This window comes from Engraulis encrasicolus, chromosome 24 (assembly GCF_034702125.1).
Source record: "Engraulis encrasicolus isolate BLACKSEA-1 chromosome 24, IST_EnEncr_1.0, whole genome shotgun sequence".
Classification (NCBI taxonomy): Eukaryota; Metazoa; Chordata; class Actinopteri; order Clupeiformes; family Engraulidae; genus Engraulis; species Engraulis encrasicolus.
In genome coordinates this window covers 42271370-42297222 of record NC_085880.1, presented here as the reverse complement: position 1 = coordinate 42297222, position 25853 = coordinate 42271370, and the positions used below count along the sequence as shown (strand labels likewise).

Here is a 25853-nt window from a genome sequence, read left to right as displayed (position 1 = left end):
TCAGTCTTCTGCTCTTGAACCTTCCGGGTCATCGTGCTTCTCTCTGTGTTTAGCTCAGATTTCAGGCTTCTGATTTCCCTTTCGTAAGTAGCTATGGTTGTTGCCAAGGCTTTGTTTTTCTGTTCCAGTTCGGCCGTTTTCCTGACCTCTTCATTGTAACCCCTCAGCTTCACCTGGAATTCATGGGCCGTCTGGGTCACTCTGAGCAATTCTTCCTCAATGATCTTCACCTGACATTTCGTGCTCTCTGCCTGGGTTTTGTAAATGCTGATTTGTTGGTCTTTGCTGCTCAGCTCCATGTTCACTTTGTCCAACTCTGCTTTAACACTCCTCAGGGAGTGATCTGTCTCTAGGTTTATCTTTTTGAGCTCCTCGACTACTCTGGAGAGCTGGGTGACCTGTTGCCCACTCTTCTGCAACTCTAACTCAATGTTTCTGGATTTGATATGGATTTCCTTCTCAGATCTAGACTTTGATGCCATTTCCTCTTGGGATTTCTGCAGATGTTCCTTGAGCGTGTCGGCTTCTGCCCTGAGGACTTTGAGCTTCTGTTCAGCAAATATTTTTTCCTGCTGAAGTGACTCGATGCATACCTTAAGGTTTCTCACATCGTTTTCCAAAGAACCATTAACTCTTGTGATTTCAGTTATCTTATACTTCAGCTGATCTCCCTCTATCTGTTTTGAGGACATCTCATCCTCCAAGCATCTAAGTTTGTGCATGTACTCCTGTTCAATTGAGTTTCTTTGAACAGTCTTTTCTTGGCTTATTTTGAGTTGTTCTTTTATACCCTCCACTTCTGTCTTGTGAAACACAGCTCTCTGTTCCAAGGTGGTTTTGTCTCGTTGCAATGATTTAATTTGTTCTTGGTAGACATACACTGACTTTTTGAGCTCAGCAGTTTCCAGTCTCATCTCATCTAACTTCTGCCTGACACCATTTCTGTCTGATTCCATGTCAGTCTGAAGTTTCATTAGCCTGTTGTTTGAGTCATCCAGCAGCTCTTTGAAACGCTGCGATTTCTCCTCAGACATATTTTTCTGCATGAGCATGCTGTTTAACTCTGACTTCAAACTCTTGATCTCTGTCTCTGCCCTTTTCTTGTCCATGGTCAGCTCTTCCATCTTGTGCTGCATGACCTCAACCTCGACCTCGGCTTGTATTTTCTGGAGGCTGCTCGATAGAATGGACGACTTCACAACTTTAGTGACGGTGGTCATCTGCGAGTCACCTCCCTGAGATGCCTTCATGCCCGACTTGGCCAGATCTAACTCCATGGTGCGCACGTGGCTCAGCAGCTCCGCCTCTGCTCCTTCCTTGTTCTTCAACTCCTTTTCCAGGTCTTGGACGTCGCTCTCCCTGCGCTTCAGGTGTTCCTCCAGTGACCTGCGAGCACTGGTGCTCTCCTCGATGTTCTTCCTCAGCACTTGGAGGCTTTCTTCCATGGACGACCGTTTGGCCTCGGCCTGTTGAATGAGAAGCTGTGCCTGGTGAAGCTCTTGCTCCAGAGCCGCTTTGGCCCTCACGGAACCCTCCAGGTCTATGCGGAACTGCTGCGCTTCGGTCTCGGCTGTGGTCTTCTGCGCGATGACCTCTTCTATGGTCACCTTCTGCACCTCGATCTGTCTACCTAAGATCTCCAGCTGCTGCTGCCTGTCAGACAGTGAGGCCTCCAGCTCCTCTACCTGGCGCTGGAGCTGGGAGATCTCTCCCTGGCTGCTCTCCTTCTGCAGCGTGACGGTCTCCGTCCAGGTGATGTACTCGGCTCTCTCCTCGGACTTCCTCCTCTAAACAACAACATACAATAACAGGATCATCCACTGGGTCCAAGGAGGAAGAAGATGGGGCTTTTTTTGCATTCCAAAGAGCTCCCCACTTACCGGAATGAGAACGCACCAGTGCAGCCGTGCAGAAATCCATTACCACCACCACGAAATTGTGACAGCCAAAAAATGTGGTGTCCGAGTGAAAGGAAAGATCTTAAACCAAGCGCAATACAAAAGAGTGCTTCTTTTGTATCGATTGGAGCAAACATGCTGCTCGCATCAGCATAAATTGAGAATGTTATTGATCCCTTGAAATAACATCCTTTCGTGGCAAGGCAAGACCACAAGAGCAAGAATGTTCTAGACAGTCTTCAAAGAAAGTTCACTGAAGTTGAAATGGCAAGATGAAAAGTCTAAAAGCATCAGACAGTTTAAATAGTCAAAGAAATAATCCTTTAAACTGCATAAGCACCATAGGAACAGAATGACAACAGCATTGATAGATTAATGATAAAATTGTTACGTTCTAGGGAAATTAAATGTAAATATATTTTATATTGATTGTTTGCACTGTAGCTCAATTGCAACCTTTATTGCAACTTCAACCACTATGATATTTCCAAATAATACATTTCTTCACTATGCCCATACCTCTTCTTCCTCTGTCCTTTTCAGTGTCTCACTTGCGAACTTCACATACTGTGTCATCATCGTCACCAATGTGGTGTAGCGTGTGCGGAGATCCATGAACTGGAAAAAAAGAAAACAAAAACAAAACAAAAGGTCAGACAGGATCTTCAAGTATTCTATGTAGCTGTAAACTTGTGATGCTTGGTGATTACAAAATGACAGTGAGTGCTATACTGTGAGTTCTATATATGCTCAGTCTTTCCAACATCACTTATCCGTATAAACCCTGCCAACAAACTTGGAAGTTGCATGTGGATAAACAGTAAAAATGCAGTGTTAAGTCAACTGTTATATGAGTCGATTTAACATCTCCTAGAGTAGTGTTTCTCAACGGGGTGGTACAGGGGAGCTCTAGGGGGGCGTTGAGAAGGATACAGCTAAGAGCGGGTGGTGCTTAGTTGCCATTGGGGGGCATATTTTATTTTGTAATACTAAGGGGGCGTTGTCGGGCTTATGATGAGGTCAAGGATTAAAAAAAGGTTGAAAACCACTGTTCTAGAGTGCATGTGGTCCTAGAGTACTCTTTAAGTGTTGAATTAACACTGCATGTGTTTTACTGTGTACAGCGCATTGTGAGGTTTGGGATGGCTGACCTCCTGAAGAATGGAGTCTGAGGAGCTCTGCATCCGCCGGCGCTTCATAGGAGACTTGGCCTGGGAGTCCACCATGGCTCTGTAGGTCATCAGCTGCAGCTCGTAATCCTACAGGAGGAAGACCAGGGAATAGGAACAACCGCATGACTGTTACCTGTCCTGTCATGCACTTTATGTCAGTCTGTAAAATGTCAGTCTTGTGTATGTCTATGTCTTGGCATGGTATAGAGGGAAAATGTGAAAATTTCATTTTCCTTGTATGACTTGTACATACAGTATGAAGAAAGTGACAATAAAAGCTGACTTGACTTGACTTGACCTCCATATATGAATTGAGTACATGACATTATGTTACAGCAATAACAAATGTTACCAGAATAGGTTACTTTCTCTTTCTGTGTGTGTGTGTGTGTGTGTGTGTGTGTGTGTGTGTGTGTGTGTGTGTGTGTGTGTGTGTGTGTGTGTGTGTGTGTGTGTGTGTGTGTGTGTGTGTGTGTGTGTGTGTGTGTGTGTGTGTGTGTGTGTGTTTGTGTGTGTGTGTGTGTGTGTGTGTGTGTGAAAACCAGGGGATAGGAACAACGGCACGATTTCCGTAAATGAATTACATACTGTACATGACATTATTTTACAGCAATAACAAATGTTACCAGAAGAGGTTCATCTCTTTCTGTGTGTGTGTGTGTGTGTGTGTGTGTGTGTGTGTGTGTGTGTGTGTGTGCGTGCGTGCGTGCGTGCGTGCGTGCGTGCGTGCGTGCGTGCGTGCGTGCGTGCGTGTGTGTGTGTAAAAGTAAGTAATGGCTCACCTTGACTCCAGCGGAGTACTGTTCGGAGTATTTCTGGCACTCATCAATCTTACACTGCTTCTGCTCCATTTCAGATACAAGCATCTGGGAAACAGAACCAGAAAGGCATTTTGGTATTGGATATGGCATTGCAAGGCTATAAAAATATCCATAACATTAATATCAATACTGAACATGATGCATAAAGAATTCCTGCAGATTTGTATCCTATCAAAGGCTGCATACAGTCTGCTTGAACTTGCAACTCATCCTGTAGTTTTGCTGTTTTGCTCTTCTTAAGAGTCATGATAGGTGAATTGAAAGTCCACCTGGGAAACTCCCATTGTCATTGTGACACAGCACTCAACTGCACACAATGCTTACTGCACGCAACAAAATTGTGTGTATGACTAAGTCATGGAGGAGGATGGGGGAGAACACTAGCTAGTTACTCCCCCCATCGACCTGGCGGGTCGGGAGTCAAACCTTTGGGCTTCAAGTTTGAAGCCCTAACCGCTCACCCATGACTGCCCTTAGAGAGGAGACCATAGCCTACCTTCTGTTTGTTGAGCAGCTCTGCCAGGGCCTTGCTGTCTTCAGGATGGTTCTCCTGCATCTTCATCTGAACTGTCTCCAGCTCTGTGGCCCACTCATCCAGACTGCCATATGCATCTTTGTAATACTTTAGAGACTTGCTGATACCCTCCAGGTCACGGAGTCTGTGACAAAATGAAAGAACATCAAATTTTTGTCAAAATATGACGCACAACAACAAACTTGGTTCATAGTAGCACTGAAAAGTAACATTGTATTCATTGGTGAATTGACATGTGAATGGAATTGTAAATAAATTAATTAATATTCAAAACATGTCATGCGTATTGTATGATAGATATGTAATCTAAAGGATGGGAAATGGCTACACTGTACATCAAGTGGTACCCACCTGCTCTCGATCTGCGAGTGGACACTATTCCACCTCTCGCCCAGCTGATCGGCTTTCTCCTTGTGCCAGTCAAGGTCAAAGTCGCGTTCGTTGTGTGTCTTGAACATGCGGTCGCTGATGACACGGGCCTTCTGCAACTCATCCTCAAGGTCGTGGAATACCTCCCTCTTTTCGTCAATTTCTGAACGCCAAAGCTATTTAGACAAAATAAATAAAACAAACAAAACATATTTTAGCAAACATATCCAAACATTAAAAAGACACGTAATCCTACAAAGAGCTATCTCAATTCGCCAGGCAATGTGAGTACACTACCTTCAGAGTGCTCGTGATGTTTTCGATGGACTTCATGTCAGAGTTCAGTGCGTCTTCCTCACACAGTTTGGCCTCGTACAGTTTCACCAGAGACTCGGCTGTCTGACTGTGCTTTACCACCACACTGATGGACTTCAACCTGCAATGACAAAAGAAATATAGTCTTAAATCATTCTCAATTCTCAAGAAATATTTTAATTTACAGTGACAAATTAAGAATTTTCTATCAGACAATTTAAGTTGGGCAATACAGTTGGAGACCTTCTGTACAATGTGCAAATCTCATATAACTTTACTCAACATGAGACATGATTTCACAATATTGCATCCTGTCACAATTCTGCAATTTTTCACTTTTGGATAATCAGGGCCCCCCTGGCACTGCATATCTAGCCTGTGCATTAATCCGGCCATGGTGGTCCCCAAGTTATCTAACATGTAAGGTAGTCTGGCATTGGCCAGGCTAGTGGAACGTACTTCTCCAGGTAGATGCAGCACATGGAGTGCACGAGGCCGGTGGCCTGCACCAGGTTCTGGAGCTCCAGGGGGAGGGAGGGGGGCGGGGAGGCAGCCCCCCTCAGGAACACCTCACACTTCTCCCTCATCACATCAATCTCCTCCTTCAACTGCTCCAGGTCGACCTTCTTTTGCTGAGGAGGAAGAAGGACAGATACAAGAGACAAACACATCAATGTATGTATCAATATATATGTATTGCTTCACTGGAATGTATTGATGTATGTGAATTGCTGTATTGATATATATAATGTATTGATTCACTTTTGAACTGAACAGAATTATCTCTTTTGCCAAGGATGATGCACAGACAAGACGAGCAAAACAGTGACACAAAACCTTTCAGGGAAATGAGTCTTTTGCATGCATTGATTTACTGGAAATGCAGAACTGAACAGACAAATAGTAGGAGTAATGAATACACCATATATGAGAAAATTACTACTAAAATATCTAAATAAATGTATCCTATTATTCTATTTCATTTTACTGCAATGTATGTAATGTACTATACTGTATTGTCTTGTATTGTATGGTATTGTACTGTATTGTATTGTATTGTATTGTATTGTATGGTATTGTTCTGTACTACAGTACTGTATTGTACTGCACTGTGTTCCATTCTTCCAGTCCACTGCCCGGATGTGACACCATTGTTTCGAGTAGCTGACATACCTCTTGCTCGGCGATGCGCATGATGCTCTGTTGAATGTCGTCTCGGTCCAGGGGGGTGCGGATCTGCCGAATCAGCTGTTCCTCGTGGCCCTCCAGACGCATGCGGAAGTTGCGGATGTCGGCGATGAAGAGGTTGTACACCGACTCCTCGTGTTCCTCTGTTGACCACAGGGGGGCAGCAGTGAGACATGAGCAATGCAATAAAAATCTATTAGGATGGAATAAGCACTATGGAATAAGGAGAGCACTGTGATTTATCTTTTTTCATTTTAAATCTTTTGTTTGGGTTTCAGTGAAGGCTTGTGAATAATCCGGAGATGATGTTTACAGCATGTCAGTTTCAAAAAAGTGTGGAAATTTGTTTCCTTCCTTTCTGATGCATTACTTCAGTTATTTTTTTTGTCTTGCCTTTTCACACAAAAAATGTTTACGGTAAAAATTAGCTACAGTTAAATTAAACAGTGCCAATTGCCCCAAATTATAGAGCCGTTCCATGACAAAACACTACAGTGACCCTAAATGACTTTCTAGCCAAAAACACCTATGAGGTTATGCAGGCTTGTGAGACAAATAGAAACATACTCATGCCCACACACGCAGATTACAAAGACACATCCTTCAGCAAACTCACACACACACACACACACACACACACACACACACACACACACACACACACACACACACGCGCGCGCGCGCGCGCGCGCATGCGCGCACACACACACACACACACACACACACACACACACACACACACACACACACACACACACACACACACACACACACACACACACGGCTGGCCCCTGGCCCTCCTCTCCTGTTGCAGAGATGCGTGCCCTGGCACACTTGAGATTAATTCCATAGAAAGTCGTATTAACTTCCTTTCCTAATAGGATTAAGAAAGCATGTGTTGGCCTCGGGGTGTAAGGCCCAGTCTGAGGAGGAGAGGTAGGAGAGGGAGGAGGAAGAGGAGGAGGAGGAAGAGGAGGAGGAAGATGAGGAAGAGGAGGAGGAGATAGGAGGAAGAGTTGGAGGAGGAGGAGAGAGGAGGAGGAGGAGGAGGAGGCGAAGAAGGAGGAGGAGAAGGAGGAGGAGGAGGAGAAGGAGGAGATGGAGGAGGAAGAGGAGGAGGTGGAGGAGGATTAATAGGAGGAGAAGGAGGAGGAGGGTGTAGAGGAGGAGGAGGAAGAGGAGGAGGAGTAGTAGGAGGAGGAGGGAGGAGGAGGAGCAAGAGGAGAAGGAGGAGGAGGAACAAGAGGAAGAGGAGGAGGAGGAGGAAGAGGAAGAAGAGGAGGAGTGGGAGGAAGAGGAGGTAGAGGAGGAGGAGTAGGAGGAGAGAGGAGGAAGAGGAGGAGGAGGAGGAGGGGAAAGAGGAGGAGGAGGAGGAGGAGAAGGAGGAGATGGAGGAGGAGGAGGAGGAAGATGAGGAAGAGGAGGACGAGGAGGAGAGAGGAGGACGAGGAGGAGAGAGGACGAGGAGGAAGAGGAGGAGGAGGAGAGAGGAGGAGGAGGAGGAGGAGGAGAGGAGAGAGGAGAGGAGAGGAGAGGAGAGAGGAAGAGGAGGAGAGATGAAATGAGGAGGAGGAGAGAGGAGGAGGAGAGAGGAGAGAGGAGGAGGAAGAGGAGGAGGAGGAGGAGGAGGAGGAGGAGGAGGAGGAGGAGGAGGAGGAAGCCTAATCTAACACCCCTAGCAGCAACAAATACAATTCTCTGCAAGGGACTTCTTCTATAGGATTCATTATAACTTACAAGAGACTGGTCACTGTGGCCATCTACTCTCCTAAGACCGGCCAGCCAATCAGCAATGCAGTGCAGTGTGTCAGAGGGCGGGCGTAGTAACATACAGAGGGATTTGAAAGGCAACCTTTTAGCCCCAGCCACCCCGTCTATGACCCATTTCTAGAGCCTACCTCAATGTTAAAGGGGTATGCCACTACTTTGGGGCTTAGTACAGTTAAAATCGTTGGCTGGGGTTTATAAAGGTGGTAAAGTGTCTTATTTTTCATGTAAGCTAAGCTAGTGAAAGTCAATGGATCCGTGTAGCATGCTACAATGCTACACGGATACATTGACTTTCACTAGCTTAGCGACATATTCCCTCTTTTAACTTGTCTTAAAGCAAGACAACGCTTAACATGAAAAATAAGACACTTTACCACCTTTATAAACCCCAGCCAACAATTTTAACTGTATTAAGCCCCAAAATAGTGGCATACCCCTTTAATGTAGGTCTAGCACTGCTAGACTTAAGACCCTACCTTAACCCTAATGTAGGTCTAGCACTGCTAGACTTAAGACCCTACCTTAACCCTAATGTGGGTCTAGCACTGCTAGGATGAAGAGGATGAAGAAAAGCCTGTTGTTTTTTGGAGGGTGGGTTTGTTAAAAGTTCAGAGCCAGGCTGATCCTTGCCTATGTCGGCGGATTTGAGCTGTTACATGTTTCTGATGCTTGCCTCTCTCTGCGGACTTAAACGTCTCCTTGTAGTACTTCAAAGGCTGTTACCAATAAATCCTCCTAAAATTCTACCTTAATTAATGTGACAGGGACCTTAAAATGAAGCGCTTTTGTTAAAACTGCAGAGCCGAGCTGTTTGACTTGTCTCTCTCTGCGGACTTGAGCAGTTCCTCGTAATACTCAAAAGGCTATTAAATAAATGAAGTGTTTTTGTTAAAACTGCAGAGCCGTGCTGCTACTTGGCTTGCCTCTCTCTGCGGACTTGATAAATGTGAACTTTCTCTTTAATAAATGTGACGGGGACCTTAAAACAAAGTGTTTTTGTCCCAGTCGTGGCTCAATTGGCTAGGCACTCGGCGACCCGGGTTCGATTCCTGCCCAAGGTCATTTCTCGATCTCTCTCCCACTCGCTTCCTCTCATTTCTCAAACTGTCTTGTCATGAATAAAGTGTTTTTGTTAAGACTGCAGAGCCTCTCTCTAAAACTGCTGCTTGCCTCTCTCTGCGTTCTTGAGCAGGTCCTCGTAGTATTCCAAAGGCTGTTACCGGTAAATCCTCCTTAAATTCTACCTTAAGTAATGTGACAGGGACCTTAAAATAAAGTGTTTTTTTGGTAAAGCGGGGCTGCTGCTTGGCTTGCCTCTCTCTGCGTTCTTGAGCAGGTCCTCGTAGTACTCCTTGCAGGCCAGCACGTCTCTCTCCAACTGGCTGCGGTCGGCCACCGTGAACACCTCCGACTCCTCGCTGTCCTCCAGGAACTCCTGGAAGTGGGCCTGCAGCCCGCTCAGCACCTGCTCGTGCTCACCTGGCAACATGGTCCTGATCTATAGACAGAAACACCAGCACGCTATCAATATTATGACAAATAACTAATTATGTGTCTACTGCACAAGTTCCCAAATACTTCTAGATGTGGGCCTGAAGACCTGAACATGGTCCTGATCTGCAGTCAGAAACACCCGCACACAATTAATATTAATTACAAATACGTAACACTTTTCCCTAATACTCTTGGAAGTGGGCCTGCAGACCGCTCAGCACCTGCTCATGCTCACCTAGCAACATGGTCCTGATCTGCAGTCACACAGATAAAAAAAAATATATTATATTATATTATATTATATTATATTATATTATATTATATTATATTATATTATATTATATTATATTATATTATATTATATTATGTGTCTACTGCACATGTTCCCTAATACTCCTAGAAGTGGGCCTGCAGCCCGCTCAGCACCTGCTCATGCTCACCTGGCAACATGGTCCTGATCTGCAGTCAGAAACACCCGCACCACACACAATTAATACTAATAACAAATAACTAACTATGTGTCTACTGCACATGTTGCCTTTGTAAATACTACATACAATACAATACTATACTGGATGGTCTTGATCTGCAGTCAGAAGCAGCCACACAAAACACACAATGAACCTACATAGAGGGAGCGTCAACAGTTCTGGTGCTACCCCTGGCAGCATGGTTTTAATCTGGGGTCAGGAACAGACACACAGATACAATTCATAAAGAATTACTAAGAATTAGCTCACTATACGCTACATCTACGATGAACAATTTCTTTCCTGTCCTGATATTAGTATTTGTGACTTGAGGCTGACTTGATATCTGTGTGTGTTTATTTCCTGCATCTGTTGAGACTTGAGTTTTTTAATTACAGTGATGAAGTGAACGCTAATGGCAATTTGGCTCAATGGAAAGTCACCAAGACAAGTAGGGGGCACCAGCTGCCAATTCTCCTTGGGGTCCTCCCAGCTGATTAAAGGAACCTCTGTGCCAAAGATCTCTCTCTCTCTTTTCTCTCTCTCTCTCTCTCTCTCTCTCTCTCTCTCTCTCCAATTATGCTTTATTAGCATGAATGAGGAAATCATTGTACAGAGGATAAATAAAATAAAATAAAGACTCTGTCTCTCCCTCTCTCTTTCCCCACCTCGCTCTCTCCCTCTCTCTCTCTCTCTCTCTCTGTCTCTCTCTGTCTCTCTCTCTCTCTCTCTCTCTCTCTCTCTCTCTCTCTCTCTCTCTCTCTCTCCCCCCCCCCCCCCCCCCCCCCCCCCCCCCCCCCTCCCCCCTCTCTCTCTCTCTCAGACATGTGGGTACAGAAGATTGGGCGCGTGCGTCCGTACCGATGCGACGTTGCTGTTGCGGATGGCATGGATGTCGGCCATAAGGTAGTGCCAGGTCACCACACTCTTCATGTTGACATGGGAGCGGTGCCACAGGGCCAAGACGTTCTGGTATGTTTGTTCAATCCTAGGGGAAGACAAAAATGAGATAACAAGTTTGTGATTGATGCTGCAAGTATTTTGTTATACACTGGATAAAAAACAAGTTCCTGTTGACTTGGCTAGACCTTTGAAATTAATCCTTTGGCATTATTTTATAAGATCAAGATTTTCACATCTGGGATGCCCCAGGGAACCTCTTTTTTGGCTAGACCATATTCTTTGTGAATACAAGTCCTTGCACATTTATGTTCACCCATTCAGACACAACCCCTGTTATAAGTTTGCTGTTACCAGAATGGCACTATTATCGTGTTCCACTGGTGGAACGGTGTGCATTAGCCCCTTAGTGTAAAGCCTAGGTTGTAATATTACTGTCACCAAAATTGAAATGGCTATGTCTTCATCTGTTACTTACAGCTCTTGATAATGGCCTAGCGATGTTATGATGTAGTTGAGTATTTTCAGAAAATAGTGAATAGCGACCCCATCTGCAGTAAGGGGCTACAGGGCCACAACTACACTTCCCAGCATGCCACTGTGCGTGTGTGGTGGCCGGCTCACCTGCTGGCCTGGTCCGCTGCCTCCTTATTGGGCGGTGGGACGGTGAAGCAGACGGACGGCACCATGGCCTCGTTTCCCGAGGGGCTGATGACCTTCCACTTGGCCCGGTGAGAGTTGCTCGCCAGCACGCACTCATCGTCTTTGTAGATAGTGATCTGTGAGCAGGTTATAAACGCACACAAACAACAACCTGTCATAAACTAGAAGGCTGGAGACGGCATGGAATAATAATGAAAGGCTTGTCAATTCAAATATTTTTGCATAATTTTTATAGCACATTTAAACACACACAAGTTATTATCACCACAAGTGGCTCATAAGATAGTATTAGTAAGACATGCATTTTTGCTTCATCATAAACCTACACTTTTATTGGCTTGGTTAATGAGTTCCACAGTGATTAAGGTGTTTAACACTTCCCCTTTGTCTCTCGCAACACTTCTAGCATTGATCACATATTAGCTACTCCACCCAGGGTGAGAAGGCATACTATTCACCAGTGTCAGGACGTGCTGATGCCTATAAAAAAAGTATGTGTGTTGTGAGCAGCCTGCGTGTCTGTGTTGAGAGCAGCCTGTGTGTGTGTGTGAGTGTGTGTGTGTGTGTGTGTGTGTGTGTGTGTGTGTGTGTGTGTGAGTGTGTGTGTGTGTGTGTGTGTGTGTGTGTGTGTGTGTGTGTGTGTGTGTGTGTGTGTGTGTGTGTGTGTGTGTAGGTGTAGGTGTGTGTGTGTGTGTGTGTGTGTGTGTGTGTGTGTGTGTGTGTGTGTGTGTGTGTAGGTGTGTGTGTGTGTGTGTGAGAGAGAGAGAGAGAGAGAGAGAGTTTATGTGTGTGTCTGTGCGTGTGTGTGTGCTTGCGTGCATGCGTATTTGTGGGTGTGTCTGCGTGCGTGCGTGAGTGTGTGTGTGTGATAAGTGCTATACCTCTATCTGTCGGTAGTCACAGATGGCCTTGACGGGCAGGGATGTCCTGATGGGGCTGTCGGGGCTGCGGGGCTTCAGCTGCACGATGTCCTTGGCCCTCCGCACCACACCTGCCACCGTACTGCGGTACTGAAGAAGCTGCTCCTTCTCATCCTGATGGAGAGAGGAGGGAGAGAGCGGGGGGGAGAAGGAGAGAGAGAGAGAAAGAGAGAGGTAGGGACAGAGACAGAAAGCAGAGGCACAGGCAGAGGAGTGGAGGGAGGGAGGGAGAGAGAGAGAGAGAGAGAGGTTGAGAGGAAGGGAAAGACAGAGAGAGACAGACAGAGAGAGAGAGTGAGAGAGAGAGATAGAGAGAGAGAGAGAGAGAGAGAGAGAAAGGGAGAAAGAGGCAGAGGTTAAGACCAGGATGGATGCAGACACAGGACCAGAGGAGACAAAAATAACCACAGAAAAAGAGGGGAGAGACAGATATGTAGACCCTCAAGATATGTAGGCTTGATTTATTTCATATCCTCCCTTTTGCCTCTCTCTTCCTCTATCCATCATACGAAATCTAGACTCTTCCAGCTGGTTGTCAACCAGATTTGTTGTTTTCCACTAGCGCTAAAGCAGCTTTCAATCACTTGTGCCAGCCAGCAGGGTATGAAAAGTACAGAGAGAGAGAGAGAGAGAGAGAGAGAGAGAGAGAGAGAGAGAGAGAGAGAGAGAGAGAGAGAGAGAGAGAGAGAGAGAGAGAGATGAGAGATGGCAGGGGGGCATGTCAATGTCCTCACCATAGATTCCTGGATTAGGTCTTCAAGCCTGTGCAGGCTGCTGGTGCGGTCACACCCATATTTCCTGTGGATGGCATCTTGCAGGCCCTTCAGGTAGTCAAGGGACTCTTTGGCGTCTTTGAAGAACTACAAAAAAGGGCACACGCATAACTTCAGGGCCAGAGAAATACACTTCTTGTCAAGATGTTTTTTTTTTTTTTTTTGAAGTTACATAGCAGAGGTAATGCCACCCAGAGGGCAACTGTTTTTCAACTGAAAAGACACAAGGCGTTTCATTCACCACGAAATAGACGCTGTTTTCTTTCAGGTGATTTTCTACACAGGAGCAGAGCTATGTCCCGCCATGAAACACTTGTCAAGATGTTTGTTTTTTTAAAGTTACATAACACAACAGCAGTAAAGCCACCTGGGGGGCAACTGTTTTTCAACTGAAAAGACACGTTAAGGCGTTTTATTCACCTCGAAGTAGGCGGTGTTTTCTTTCAGGTGTTCTTCTACACAGGAGCAGAGTTGCAGGATCCAGCTCCATTGGGTCTGCATGGCAGCCTTGTAAGCCTGTGGATTTAAACAGAGATGAATACACACATTGGAAATACAGTAGTCAATATAACAACACATCAGACCAGGCAGTGACAAAGACCCTTGCATGAGAACGGAAACGTCTTGAAGCTGCCAAATAGTTTGGACACAATGGAAAATAAAAATACTATGCTTACACATAATACAAATGTTTCAAATAAGTGAAGCGACACAGACTGAAAATCGTGCCACAGACAATGAACAGCTACACATGCGTGTACTTGTCAATGGGGGTATACACATAACATTACCTGAAGCGCCGCACAATGCTACTAGGACTTTGGGAAATACTGAATAGCCTACTTAAGTGGGTATGTTTGGTGTTAAGATGGGAAAGTTGTGCTGACTGATTTTTGACTGATGGCAAAACAGTAGATTTGACTAACTTTTCTACCAGAATCACTTTTTTAATGTCTTTTGTCTTTGTCTTTTTTTTCTATTTATCGAGTCAGAGGGCCTGCACAGGAGTTCCTATGTGCCTGGACGAGGCTACTCATTTATGCACAATTGGCAAGTAAAGAAATTTAACATTGCGTTGAGTATGTTTCCCATACACGTATGACAAGGTGTGGGTGGGCAAGTGAATAACTTGAGCTCTCTAATGCCCCCATCTTTGACTGAAGTGCCCTGGAGCAAAGCACCTGGTACTGTATACACGCTAAGCTGCATAAGCTGGATAAGCTCATCTGCTAAATGCAATTTAATGCCATGTAATAACACTGAGATTTCAAAGTCAAGCATAATTTGACTCGCTACTATTATCATGTACTGCATCACAAGTGCTTTAGAATAAGTACTCCTCTCCTTTCCTCTAACATCTTGATTGTACAACAGTAAAGTGCATGAGAGGATACTGTGCATGCTGTATGATGTTAGTGTGGGTGACGTTTTAATGTGGCTTTTTATTGATATAAAATACAATTGAGGAGCTATTTACCTGAAATTCTACATATTCATTTAAAGAAAAACTTGACATTTAATTATAATAAATCACATTACATTTCTTTTTCCAAACAGTGATGTGTTGCTATTGTGCATAAAGGCACGTGTTGTGTGTAAAATCACTGTTTTGCTGTTTGAATTTCCAGTTGCCCTGACATTAAAGTATGAAAATTACATTAACATTTCTTTTATAGAATGTTAGATAAGAGCTCAAATTTTAGGAGGGACAGTCCCTTACTTCGATGGTGAGTCTGGCCGGGTGGTTTTCCGCCAGGAGGGTTTCGGCTTTGTCGTGCACAAACTTGATCACCTCCTCCTTCTCGTCAAGTTCTCTCATCAGGTCCTGCAAAAGGGGAAGCGAACGACAATTTAAGACGGGGGTGTCAAACTCGAATTGACAGAGGGCCAAAATCTAAATGTGGAGTGAAGGCACGGGCCAAACTCAATATTTATTTTAAAAGACGGACTAAAATTGTGCACCCACACGCTTATACTCATATTTACATTTCACAATAATGATAGCCATCAAAGGTGAAATGTGCCTGCACATATTCTGTTGCATTTCAGTGTGAGCTGTTTCACTGGCCTGGGTCCACTCGTATAACTGTGATGCACTGCATTTTTTGGTGTATGTAGGCCAACTGTAATACCACATTTGAAATGTATCTTGCGGGCAAAATAAAATGACTCCGCGGGCTAGAGTTTGACATCCCTGCTTTAAGACATCTCCCCCATCACAACATTCTCGTATTACACACGCAACATGACATTAACACCATGCTAGCAAGAACTAGCATGTTCCCCTGAAATGCTTATGTAGCCTATCGCTACATGTTGACAGCCAACCTCATGTTATGTAATGGGCAGGCTTGACTTAGCAGCGGGCTATTGGGTTCCTGTGTGGAATTCCCCTGGCATCCTCAAGGGCTAGAAAGTAAAGGTAATAGCGATACACAGGGCAAGATTTGGAGTGATGCTGCCGTACAACATCATGATAGGCTATTCATTTTCTGATGGAATGGATGAATAAAACATCTACTGCTAATTCAGGTTCCCCTGATTACAAATGTTAGAATCTAAGCAGCATCTTACAGTATCACAGCCCAGGCAGATTGTTACATGCTGTAACATACTTTGCTCAACTGTTTACTGCTAGTCTGCTACCATATTATTTTGTGAGTAGACTGAGTGGGAGACTGATTAGGATGAGTGGGTACATGAAAGCCTTCAGTAGTCCAGGAGCAGATGTAAAGCAGGAAAACTTGATCAATGATGGAAGTTCAGAAAACACAGAACAATGAATCCTGTTCTTAAAAAAAGAAAGAAATAAAGAAAGAAAGAAAGAAAGAAAGAAAGAAAGAAAGAAAGAAAGAAAGAAAGAAAGAAAGAAAGAAAGAAAGAAAGAAAGAAAGAAAGAAAGAAGAACAGCATTCGGTGTACTGTGTTTTGTGAACTTTCATCTCATGATAAGAAGGTAGGACGTACGGCATGGTATTCCTTCTTCCTGGAGACGTTGCTGTTGCGGTCGCTCCAGTCGAAGGCCACCTCCTCTTCCTCCTTCTCGTTCAGCCAGATCAGCTCCTGGGTCGCCCTGGAAACGAAGTCGTGGAGACTCTCCAGGTGCTTCTTCCTGTCCCTCGAACAGTTCTGAGGGACAACATTACATATAATTACTTATTACTATTGCTGTTATTATTATTTGGTCTTTATAGTCATTATAATATCTTGTTAACTCATTTTGGTTTGACCCTGTGCTGTTTCATACAATAAAAGTGTTGTAAGTTTAAGGGTTTATGAATACAGCCATTTGATACAGCAGCAAAATAACTAAAATAATGGAGTGGACATTTACCAGAAGTTTTCCATATAGGGTTTCCAGTTGGCTGAGCTTCTCAGAGTAACTGGCTTTCATTGGTTGGTTCATCTGAATCTGTGGAATGTGAGACAACACATTACTTCACACTGCAAACATTGTAAATTACTCACTATCATTTGGGAGGGAACATACAGTATTGATCCATGTTGTACCTCGTTTAATTTAGCTTCCTTTAGGCTCATCTGGAACTCCTCGATCACTTGGTGGACACTCTTGTGATTTTCCAGATGTGACTCCACACTCGGTAGGTCAGTTCCCCATTCCGCTTTGTCCAGTTGGACCTTGAAGAAAGAGATGGAGAGAAAGAGGGGGTAAATAAGATGCAACATATAAGAGGAAGAAACTGTGTAGTAGGATAGAGTAGTAGTAGATTTAGTGGGATATGAACAACATAGAGGAGAGAATAACAAGTACAGAACTCAGAGGGTTGCAAAAAAAGGAGTATGCACATGAATTTGTTGCTATACCCTAAAGGCCTGTTTACATCTACAACGACAACTATAACTATAACTACAAAGATATTCACACTGGCCAAGTGATCCCAACTATATTGTTTAGCATGTTGTTGTCCTTATTGTTAGATTCACTGAAATTATCATGAGTTTTACAAAGTTTAAGTTGTAGCTCTCTTTATAGTTATCATTGTAGATGAGAACAGGCCTTTACCCTCTGTATTGTATCAGCAGACAACCAGAATCACTGGAGTTGTACATAATATTGTATGTAGTGCAGTATAGAAACCCACAAGAAATGGTAAGTGCTGTAAATTGTGTCCACTGCTCCGATGTTAATTCTACTGCCATGGCAAAAGTCATACCGACAACAACAACTAGGGACAAGCAGTATCAATGATGGCCTATGTGTCTACAGGTCGTGTAGTAATGAAAATAACCACTTTCCACCACTCTACTCTGCTCTGCTCCTCACCTGCATCTCCTCCACCCAGCTGATGAGGTCCTGCACGTATGCCATGTTGGCCTCCTCCTCACTCTGGTTGGGGTCCGACGACTTGAGCTGCGGCTTCCGGAGCTGCATCTGCTTCAGCTGCTGAAGGGCCATGTCCATGCCGCCCACGACAACGCCTCCGACCACCCCGCCGACGCCTCCGAGACCTCCCATGCCACCGATGCCACCCGCTCCGATGCCACCAGCTCCAATGCCACCTGCTCCAACTCCCATTCCACCTCCGCCACCCATCCCTGCATCCACACCTCCACCTCCGCTGATAAAGGTCTGTACGGAGGCGGTCTGCAGGCCTGCGGGGGTCATGGCGGGGGTCATGCCTGGCGTGAGTCCCCCGGGGGTGAGGCAGGGCGTCTGGAGGCTGGAGGAGGAGAAGCCGCCTACTACTCCTGCTGCTCCTCCTGCTCCTGGGGTGAGGGAGGAGGGCGTGAGGCCGGCGCTCAGGCTCGGGGAGGAGTAGCCGGCGTTTAAGCTCTGCGTGATGCCAGAGATCATCATCTTGGTCTGCTCGGTGGTGAGCGCGCTGCGGCCCTTGCTGTAGACCGACGAGCACTCCGACCGCAAGGTCAACAGGTCGTCACGCAGCTTGGAGACCCTGGAGATGAGTGGAGGAGACAGGAAATATTTTAATCATTTAATAATTTGCATTTTCTACAAATGTTCATAAAGAAAATGTATTTCAAATTCAATAATGTAGGTATATATTAAATAATAATTATAAAAATAGTTTAAAAAAAAAGAATAAATGTGTTTATTTCGAAAAAATATTAAATTATTAAATTATATTTTTTGTTGTTGCTGTTGTTGTTGTTGTTGTTGTTGCTATTACTATTACTGTTGTTTATTATCATAATTATTGTTTCTGTTGTTATCTAGAGATAAATAGAAAGGGAAAAAAGCGTCATATTATTACCAACCTCTGAACGAGCTGGTCGGCCAGGTAGAATTTGCCATCCAGCAGGATCTGGATGTCCACCACCTGTTGTCGCAGGAGGTTCTCGCACTCCAGCAGGTACCCGGCGATCTCAGCCTCGTTCTGGAACTGGATACCAGACTCCAGGCGCTTGGCATCCTGTTAAACAGGAACATAAAAAAATAAATTTCATATCATACAAAAAAAGTTGTTTCTTGTTATCTTTTTTGTCCTCAAGACTTTAGTTATGCTGTATAGAACTGTGTCTGAAATACCAGACTCCATATGCTTGGCATCCTGTTCAACGTGCACAGATAAAAAAAAAAAAAAATTCATAGCTCTCATATCATGCCAACATTTTTTGTTTCACTTGATTTATTTTGTATAGAACTGTGTCTGAAATGAAGTTTAAATATTTCCACATTTGAGTGAGAGTGAAGTAGTATTGAATAGTATTGAAGCCTTAAACAGTAAGCCTATCTAGATGCATTTGGTAGCTTTCTGACCACTGGAAAAATGTTTACATTCATGATATGTTCTACTTACGGACTGCAGAGCCGTGCGTGCTAGAGCTAGCTTGTCCTCGCCTGACACACAGTCTCGCTGCACCCGGTTGGCAATCTGCTGCAACATTTCCAGTCTGAAACGCACACACAAAAAAGAAACACAACAGAAAAATTCATAAGAGAAATATTACAAAAGCATTTAAAAAACAAAAGTAAAAAAACCAAAACATTTCCAGTCTGAATTGCACATACAAAAAGAACCACAAAACAAAATTCATAAAAAGAGCAAAGTTTAAAAAGGCTTAAACATGACGCCTCAGTATTCCTCTACAGTGTAGCCTACTCTCCATCAGCACAGCTGGACTTGCACATTGTCACACAGAGAAATGGACACACTTAACTCTGGACCCAAGCTTGTCATGACGGCAGTACGTTTTTGCAGAGCAATTATGTACATACAGTACTTACATACTTTTTTAATATATTGTACCCCCTCAGGTACAACATGGTGATCTGTGAGGTACAAAATTTGACTGACAGGTAGAAAACCTCCTTTTCCAGAGGCACAGGGTCCAATAAAAACGTCACTGTATTTTAGAAGGTACACAACTATTCTGCACAAATATGCTGCAAGTGGAACCAGCTTAGGAACACAGGAGTGCTTCCATTTCTGTGTGTGTGTGCATGTGTGTTCTATCTCACCTGGGCCCAAACACAGAGTTGTTGTTGAGATAAATGGGTGTGCTGGTGTGGGCCTCGAAGGTGGAGGAGAGCAGGTTGTCCTGCGAGGAGCCCATGCTGGCTAGTGTGCTGTTGCTGACGGACGAGATGCTCCCGCAATACACCAGGTTGCTGCTCATGGTAGCCGAGTGAGAGCCAGGGGAAGAGAATCAAACGCGCGTAGACCTACGGTGCCACAGTACTACACTGACACCGACAAACCAGCTGCCAAACGTGCACCTATGGTGCTACAGTACTATGGTACTACACTGACACCGACAAACCAGCTGCCAAACGCGCATAGACCTCACACTGACCAACCAGCTGCTGCTGTTGCAACACCAACAACCTGCACCTCCATTCAATCCCGGCGCTCCCCTGCCAACCCAGCACACCCCTGCCAGCTTCCAGCCAGGCAGTCAGCCAGCCACCAGTGTCCCCTGACTGTATAACAAGGGCAGCTGTGGTTGCAGGCGTCGATAGCGTCTCTCCCTTTATAGGCTCACACCCCCTTTACCTACGTGCCCAAACGAAGGCTCCCGCAGGACGCAAAAACAAAAAAATCTGGATCCAACCCCGTACACACCCACCCTTACACACCCACCCAGACACACACAAATGCACACGCACACACACCCCTGCGAAGGGGAGGGAGAGAGGGAAGAAAGACCCCTAAGGGTTGAAGCTCATATGTCATCTTTTTTCTGGCGGATGATTTGCTGCAGGTTTGAACACTTACAGCTTGCACAGGAGGGGTGTGGATGAAGGCTGGTACACCATCCAACACCTGTAATTGTCACCAATTACTGACACTTGTTATTTAACAATCCAATTGGATGGTATTTTCACACGAATCCGCATGACACATCAGCTGTAAAAGTACCCAAAATATTGGGTGGTTCCCAAAAAGCAAAGTCTAGTAAAAAAAAAAAAAGAAAAAGAAAAAAAAGCATGCAGCTGTGTTTGTTTTGTTGTAGGGGAAAACTACAAGAGAGTCTGAAAACAACAACAAAAAACACATAAAAGCAAATGAATGTTCCTAATTTTGTTCAAAATATAAAAATCAAAGACTATTATTAAATTAATAATTAAATGAATAAAAAATTAAGGACATTCTTGGAGACTGTACAATCAAACGTTCAAAATCGATGTTGGACCATCACAGCTAGCTGACTCTATGTTTCAACAACCACAAATATTTCAACTGCAGATATTGTGGAATGCACGTCTGAGAAAACTCATCAAAAACAATCACAGTGATAAAAATGTGCAGGGAGTAAAAATGCTTGCTTAGCTATTCAAATGACCAAAATTATTAGATTTAATATAAGATGGAACTTCTTTTCAAGTTAAAAACGTTACTGTAACAACTAAAATGAACTTAGCAAAAAAATAAAAGCAGTATATCATACCCTACTTGTTACCTTAGTGTTGCCAGTGACTTATACTGTACATATAAACTTCCCCAAAGCTCCAACGGCCCTGCTTCCGTACAAGCACACTTGTCAAAAATAACAGATAGTCAACAACACTCGTCCCAGGAACATGCCAGAAGCATCCAACCACATACCACATACCTCGACCCCTGCATGTCAATCATATTGATGCCCAACTGCTCAAAACAAGACAATTGCATAAGCGATAGATAGATAGAAAAGCAAATATGTATGTATACAAACCCCTCAGAAATGCCATGTACAGGAGCAGGAGTGTGACCATCCCCACCAGCTGTCTGAGAGTGTCTGATGCCTCACCACCAGGGCAGCTGCTCATTTTCTGCATTTTTAATCAACGGCTGACTAAAAAAGCCGTCAGGTACGTCTCAGATAGCAGCAGAGTGACGGCCATAAATCAGGAATCAGGAAAAGGGGTAAAGGTAACACCACCTACAGCGCCACCACCACCATCAGCATCAGCAGCAGCAGTGGTGGTAGCAGCCCCAGCCTACTTCATACATACCCAGGGGAGTTGCAGCAAATTGAGGGCCCTATGTACAATCAGCTCCAATGGACCCCCCCAGCCATATATCTTCATAAATCAGACTGTGTGGGGTATATACATGGGGCCCTGTGTATCCAGCCCCAATGGACCCCCCCTAGACATATACAGTATCTACATAAATCGGACTTTATGTGGGCCCCCTTTTATCCGTACATGGGGCCCTGTTGTCTCAGTTAGCCTTTACCCCCCTGTACTGTGCGTACGACGCCCCTGTAGTAATGCATACCTGTCCAGCTCCGGCCAGTGTGGGCCCTCTATAAACACGGATTCCTGGTGTCTGGGTCAAACTTTACCCCCCTGTAGACTACGTAAGACGTCCCTGTAGTAGCTAGCTCCGGCCAGTGTGGGCCCCCTATAAACACGGGGCCCTGGTGTCTGGGTCAAACTTTACCCCCCTGTGCGTACGACGCCCCTGTAGTAGTGCATACCTGTCCACTGTGTGGGCCCCTTACTGTATATACGTACATGGGGCCCTGGTGTCTCAGTCAGACTTTACGCCCCTGTAGTAATGCATACCTGTCCAGCTCGGGCCAGTGTGGGCCCCCTATAAACACGGGGCCCTGGTGTCTGGGTCAGACGTTACCCCCCTGTGCCACACCCCTGCAGTAGTAATGCATACCTGTCCAGTTCAGGCCTGAGGCTCTTCTCCCTCTCCAGCATGGCCACGATCAGCTTGCCCCACTCCTTCTCCACGTCGTTGGGGTGGCAGCCTTGGGGCAGGTGGATACGACCAAACTCGATCCACACCTGTCCGCCCACCCCCCAGGAGAAGAAGAGAGGGGGAGAGAGGGTGGGAGGAGGAAAGAGAGAGAGAGAGAGAGAGAGAGAGAGAGAGAGAGAGAGAGAGAGAGAGAGAGAGAGAGAGAGAGAGAGGCAGGCAGGCAGACAGACAGACAGACATAGAGACAGACAGCCAAACAAACAGGGTAAAAAGATTACATTGTCTAACAAAGTGTTCTTTAAAAAATCATACTTTGACAAAAAAAAAGATTCATACACAGTTATTCAAAAGATTTCTGAGCAGTATCTGGGCTGTGTGTATAGCACGTACCTCCAACATTTTATACAACTTCTGTATTCGAGATTTCTCATTCTCTTTCAGTGGAATTTCACCTTCTTTAAACTGCTGATACTGTGTGTAAAGTGCCTGCAAAAAAAGAGAGAAAGAGACAAAAAAAAACAATTCAAAACATCCCCCTACAACAAAACAGACTAATCATTCTGTCCATCACCTTATTCATCAATTTCCTCTTAAAAGGTCAGGATTGTACAGCAGGTTTTAACATCTACCTGTACAATCCTGACCTTTTAAGTGGAAGTTGATGGATAAGGGGATGAGCAGATTTCTCAGTTCCAGCATTACTGCAGTAATCCTGATGTAGAAGCTACTTACAGTATACCTTCTGTCATGGATAGCATGTGGCCTTTAGCAAATCCAGGCAAACGAATATTCAACCAACGCTAAAATCACATATTCAACCAACGCTGAATCCATGAACATCCATGGCCGTAACTACTGTAAACTCAGACAGCGATGTGCTGAATGATTTAAACAGAGGTGATAGAGCATTATAAAAAACCTTCTCTATGATCTTTTCATTGATCTTAGATGTGCTACATTTATTTAGTGCATGGTTTTATCTAGCTTAGCTCTAATTCAGCTTAAGTTGAGAGCAAAACAATCATGACAGACTCAAACGTAGCTACAGGCTATAACAATCAGGCTTCTATCTACAACAACAGATGAGTGCCAAGTTAAGCTGAAGCTTCTCAGTTTAAATCAAAAGAGGCCCTTGGGCCTGCAGCTTCACAGTGTTACATAACCACCATACAAGAGAATACAAACCTTTCACTAACACCCTGTTTAGAAGTACGTATATACATATGCTTGTAAACACATCGGTTTGGGCCTCTTGCTTACACCTAAACAGAATTTTGGAAACCTCTAAATTAAAAAAAAAAGTAAAAAAAAAAAATATCCGCTTTAGGGAGCTACATAAAATGCACCTGTCAAAATGTTCGTTTTATTTATTTTTATATCCACATGGTGTGTTTATATGTAAACGCATTAAAAAATACCCACTATTCAAAACATGCATCTACAGTAGAGTAGAGTAGAGAGTATAGTAGAGTAGAGTAGGGAAGAGTAGAGTAGAGCAGAGCAGAGCAGAGTAGAGTAGAGTAGAGTAGAGTAGAGCAGAGCAGAGCAGAGTAGAGTAGAGTAGAGTAGAGTAGAGTAGAGTACAGAGTAGAGCATAGAATAGAATATAATAGAATAGAATAGAATAGAATAGAACAGAATAGAATAGAGTAGAATATAGTACAATAAAGTAGAGAACAGTAGAATAGAGGAGTAGACTAGAGTTACATTATTGTTCCCAAGGGCACATTGAAGCTAGTTGCATATCACAGACATCCTTCCTCACCTTGAGCTCCACAGGGTTGTTGGGATATGTTCTGTCAGACATGATGGCCACGTTGTGTTTGATCCACTGGCTGAGGTAATTCACCATGTTCTGGTATTCAACCCATTTGATGTCAACATCCTGTTTGAGGTGTGAAAACCAAAGACAATTTAATTGTGAGAGAGACAGAAAAAAACATGTGTTGTATGATGATGGCAAAAGGTATGGTTGTAAAACCTGCGAAGACGGTTACATAATAATAAAGGATGAAATATGATTTATGAAGACAAGACATGTGTCAGTAGACGCTTCTTCGGAAAATGAAAAAACACACTAACACATGACCCAACCTCACATTACAGCGAGTCTGGATTAAGACCAATGTTTTTTGATTGGTATCAAAACAAGAGTCACTCTTTTGCATAAAGTCAAAGAACGCCTCTTCAGCAGTTCTACCGCATGCAAGGTGGTAGAGATACCACTGCTACAACATGACAGTTCCCCTTGGGGAAACATTTTGGCAGCACTCCTTGGCAGAGATCAACCAAAAAAAAAAACAAAGATGCCACCATCAGAAAGGCATCTGTCGCTGTTGGTTATACATGTTTCAAATGTTAGCCAACATTGCCACAGGGGATTGGTCTACTTTACTTGAATACAAAGAAACCTAAAGAAATGCTCATGTAAAAAAGATTGCTGTCGAATGCAATAAGATGGCATGCAGAGATTCCATCCCAATGTTGATATCATGCCACTCTATGGAGCATGGTTAAATACACGAGAACAAGAACAACACTTGGACTTTAAGCCTAAGGCACCTGTAAAAAAAATGCCTGTTGAATGCCTAAGCCCTTTTTGGGGAAAGGTGCCCTCAGCCTATAAAAACACTAAATATCTCAACCTCAACATGAAATCGGCTGCATTTAAAAGCTAGGACAAACAGCTTGCATTAAAATGTGTTCATTGAGCTCTAAGATACCCACATTTTATTTAAAAAAACGCAAATCTCAAGAGCCTGCATGCAGCATCTATGTCACTCCAGGCGCCTAGGTCAATGAGGAGCGTACGCAGCATCAGGCTGAAATGGGTTAAGAGGCTGTGTCACTGCAAACACTGTGGTTTGGCATCACGACTTCTCACAGATAGCCCATAAAGATGATTGATCACCACATTCTCCCTGCCGTTCTGTCACCAAAGAGCAAGGTTGAATGTATCCAAACCACATGTGTCTTACTATTGTACGGTAGTATACGTAAACAGTTTTCTCAGACTCATAACCAATAAATCACATGGTTGATTACAGTTTACTTCCAGTTGAAATAGGTTTGACTTGACTTGATTTGGAGCAATGGAGTCTTTGCAAGCGGAATTTGTAAGGATGGATGTGGGGGTTTGAGAAGGCTGGATTTAAAATGACGTCTCTGGGTACTTACATTTGCATTGATACCCTCGCCCCCCTCCGGTGCTTTAGGGAAGACATCGTACAGTGTTGAAACGTAGGTGATGACAGACTTCTCGTCTGGCGATTGTACATCCACATCTGATGAAGAGACACACACATGCAAGCACGCACGCACACACACACACACACACACACACATGCGCGCGCACACACACGCACACACACACACACACACACACACACACACACACACACACACACACACACACACACGCACGCACGCACGCACGCACACAG

General features: G+C 44.3%; 1 protein-coding gene across 1 annotated transcript in view; it reads right to left on the bottom strand.

Annotated features, from left to right (window-relative positions):
- Positions 1-25853, bottom strand: part of LOC134440941 (dystonin-like) — a 235715-nt gene that overhangs the window by 127438 nt on the left and 82424 nt on the right. Inside the window, exons 12-36 of the mRNA XM_063191098.1 lie at positions 25588-25694; positions 24176-24295; positions 22801-22896; positions 22369-22496; positions 19069-19162; positions 18527-18681; positions 17574-18204; positions 16799-16927; positions 16623-16700; positions 16256-16417; positions 15009-15113; positions 13709-13804; positions 13250-13375; positions 12477-12629; positions 11557-11711; positions 10894-11020; positions 9383-9566; positions 6284-6441; positions 5570-5742; positions 5093-5231; positions 4778-4971; positions 4388-4550; positions 3853-3936; positions 3050-3157; positions 2418-2516 (exon numbers count right to left, since the gene is read on the bottom strand). Coding sequence (XP_063047168.1) covers positions 2418-2516; positions 3050-3157; positions 3853-3936; positions 4388-4550; positions 4778-4971; positions 5093-5231; positions 5570-5742; positions 6284-6441; positions 9383-9566; positions 10894-11020; positions 11557-11711; positions 12477-12629; positions 13250-13375; positions 13709-13804; positions 15009-15113; positions 16256-16417; positions 16623-16700; positions 16799-16927; positions 17574-18204; positions 18527-18681; positions 19069-19162; positions 22369-22496; positions 22801-22896; positions 24176-24295; positions 25588-25694 — 3764 coding nt within the window. The remainder of the gene's footprint in view (positions 1-2417; positions 2517-3049; positions 3158-3852; positions 3937-4387; positions 4551-4777; positions 4972-5092; positions 5232-5569; positions 5743-6283; positions 6442-9382; positions 9567-10893; positions 11021-11556; positions 11712-12476; positions 12630-13249; positions 13376-13708; positions 13805-15008; positions 15114-16255; positions 16418-16622; positions 16701-16798; positions 16928-17573; positions 18205-18526; positions 18682-19068; positions 19163-22368; positions 22497-22800; positions 22897-24175; positions 24296-25587; positions 25695-25853) is intronic.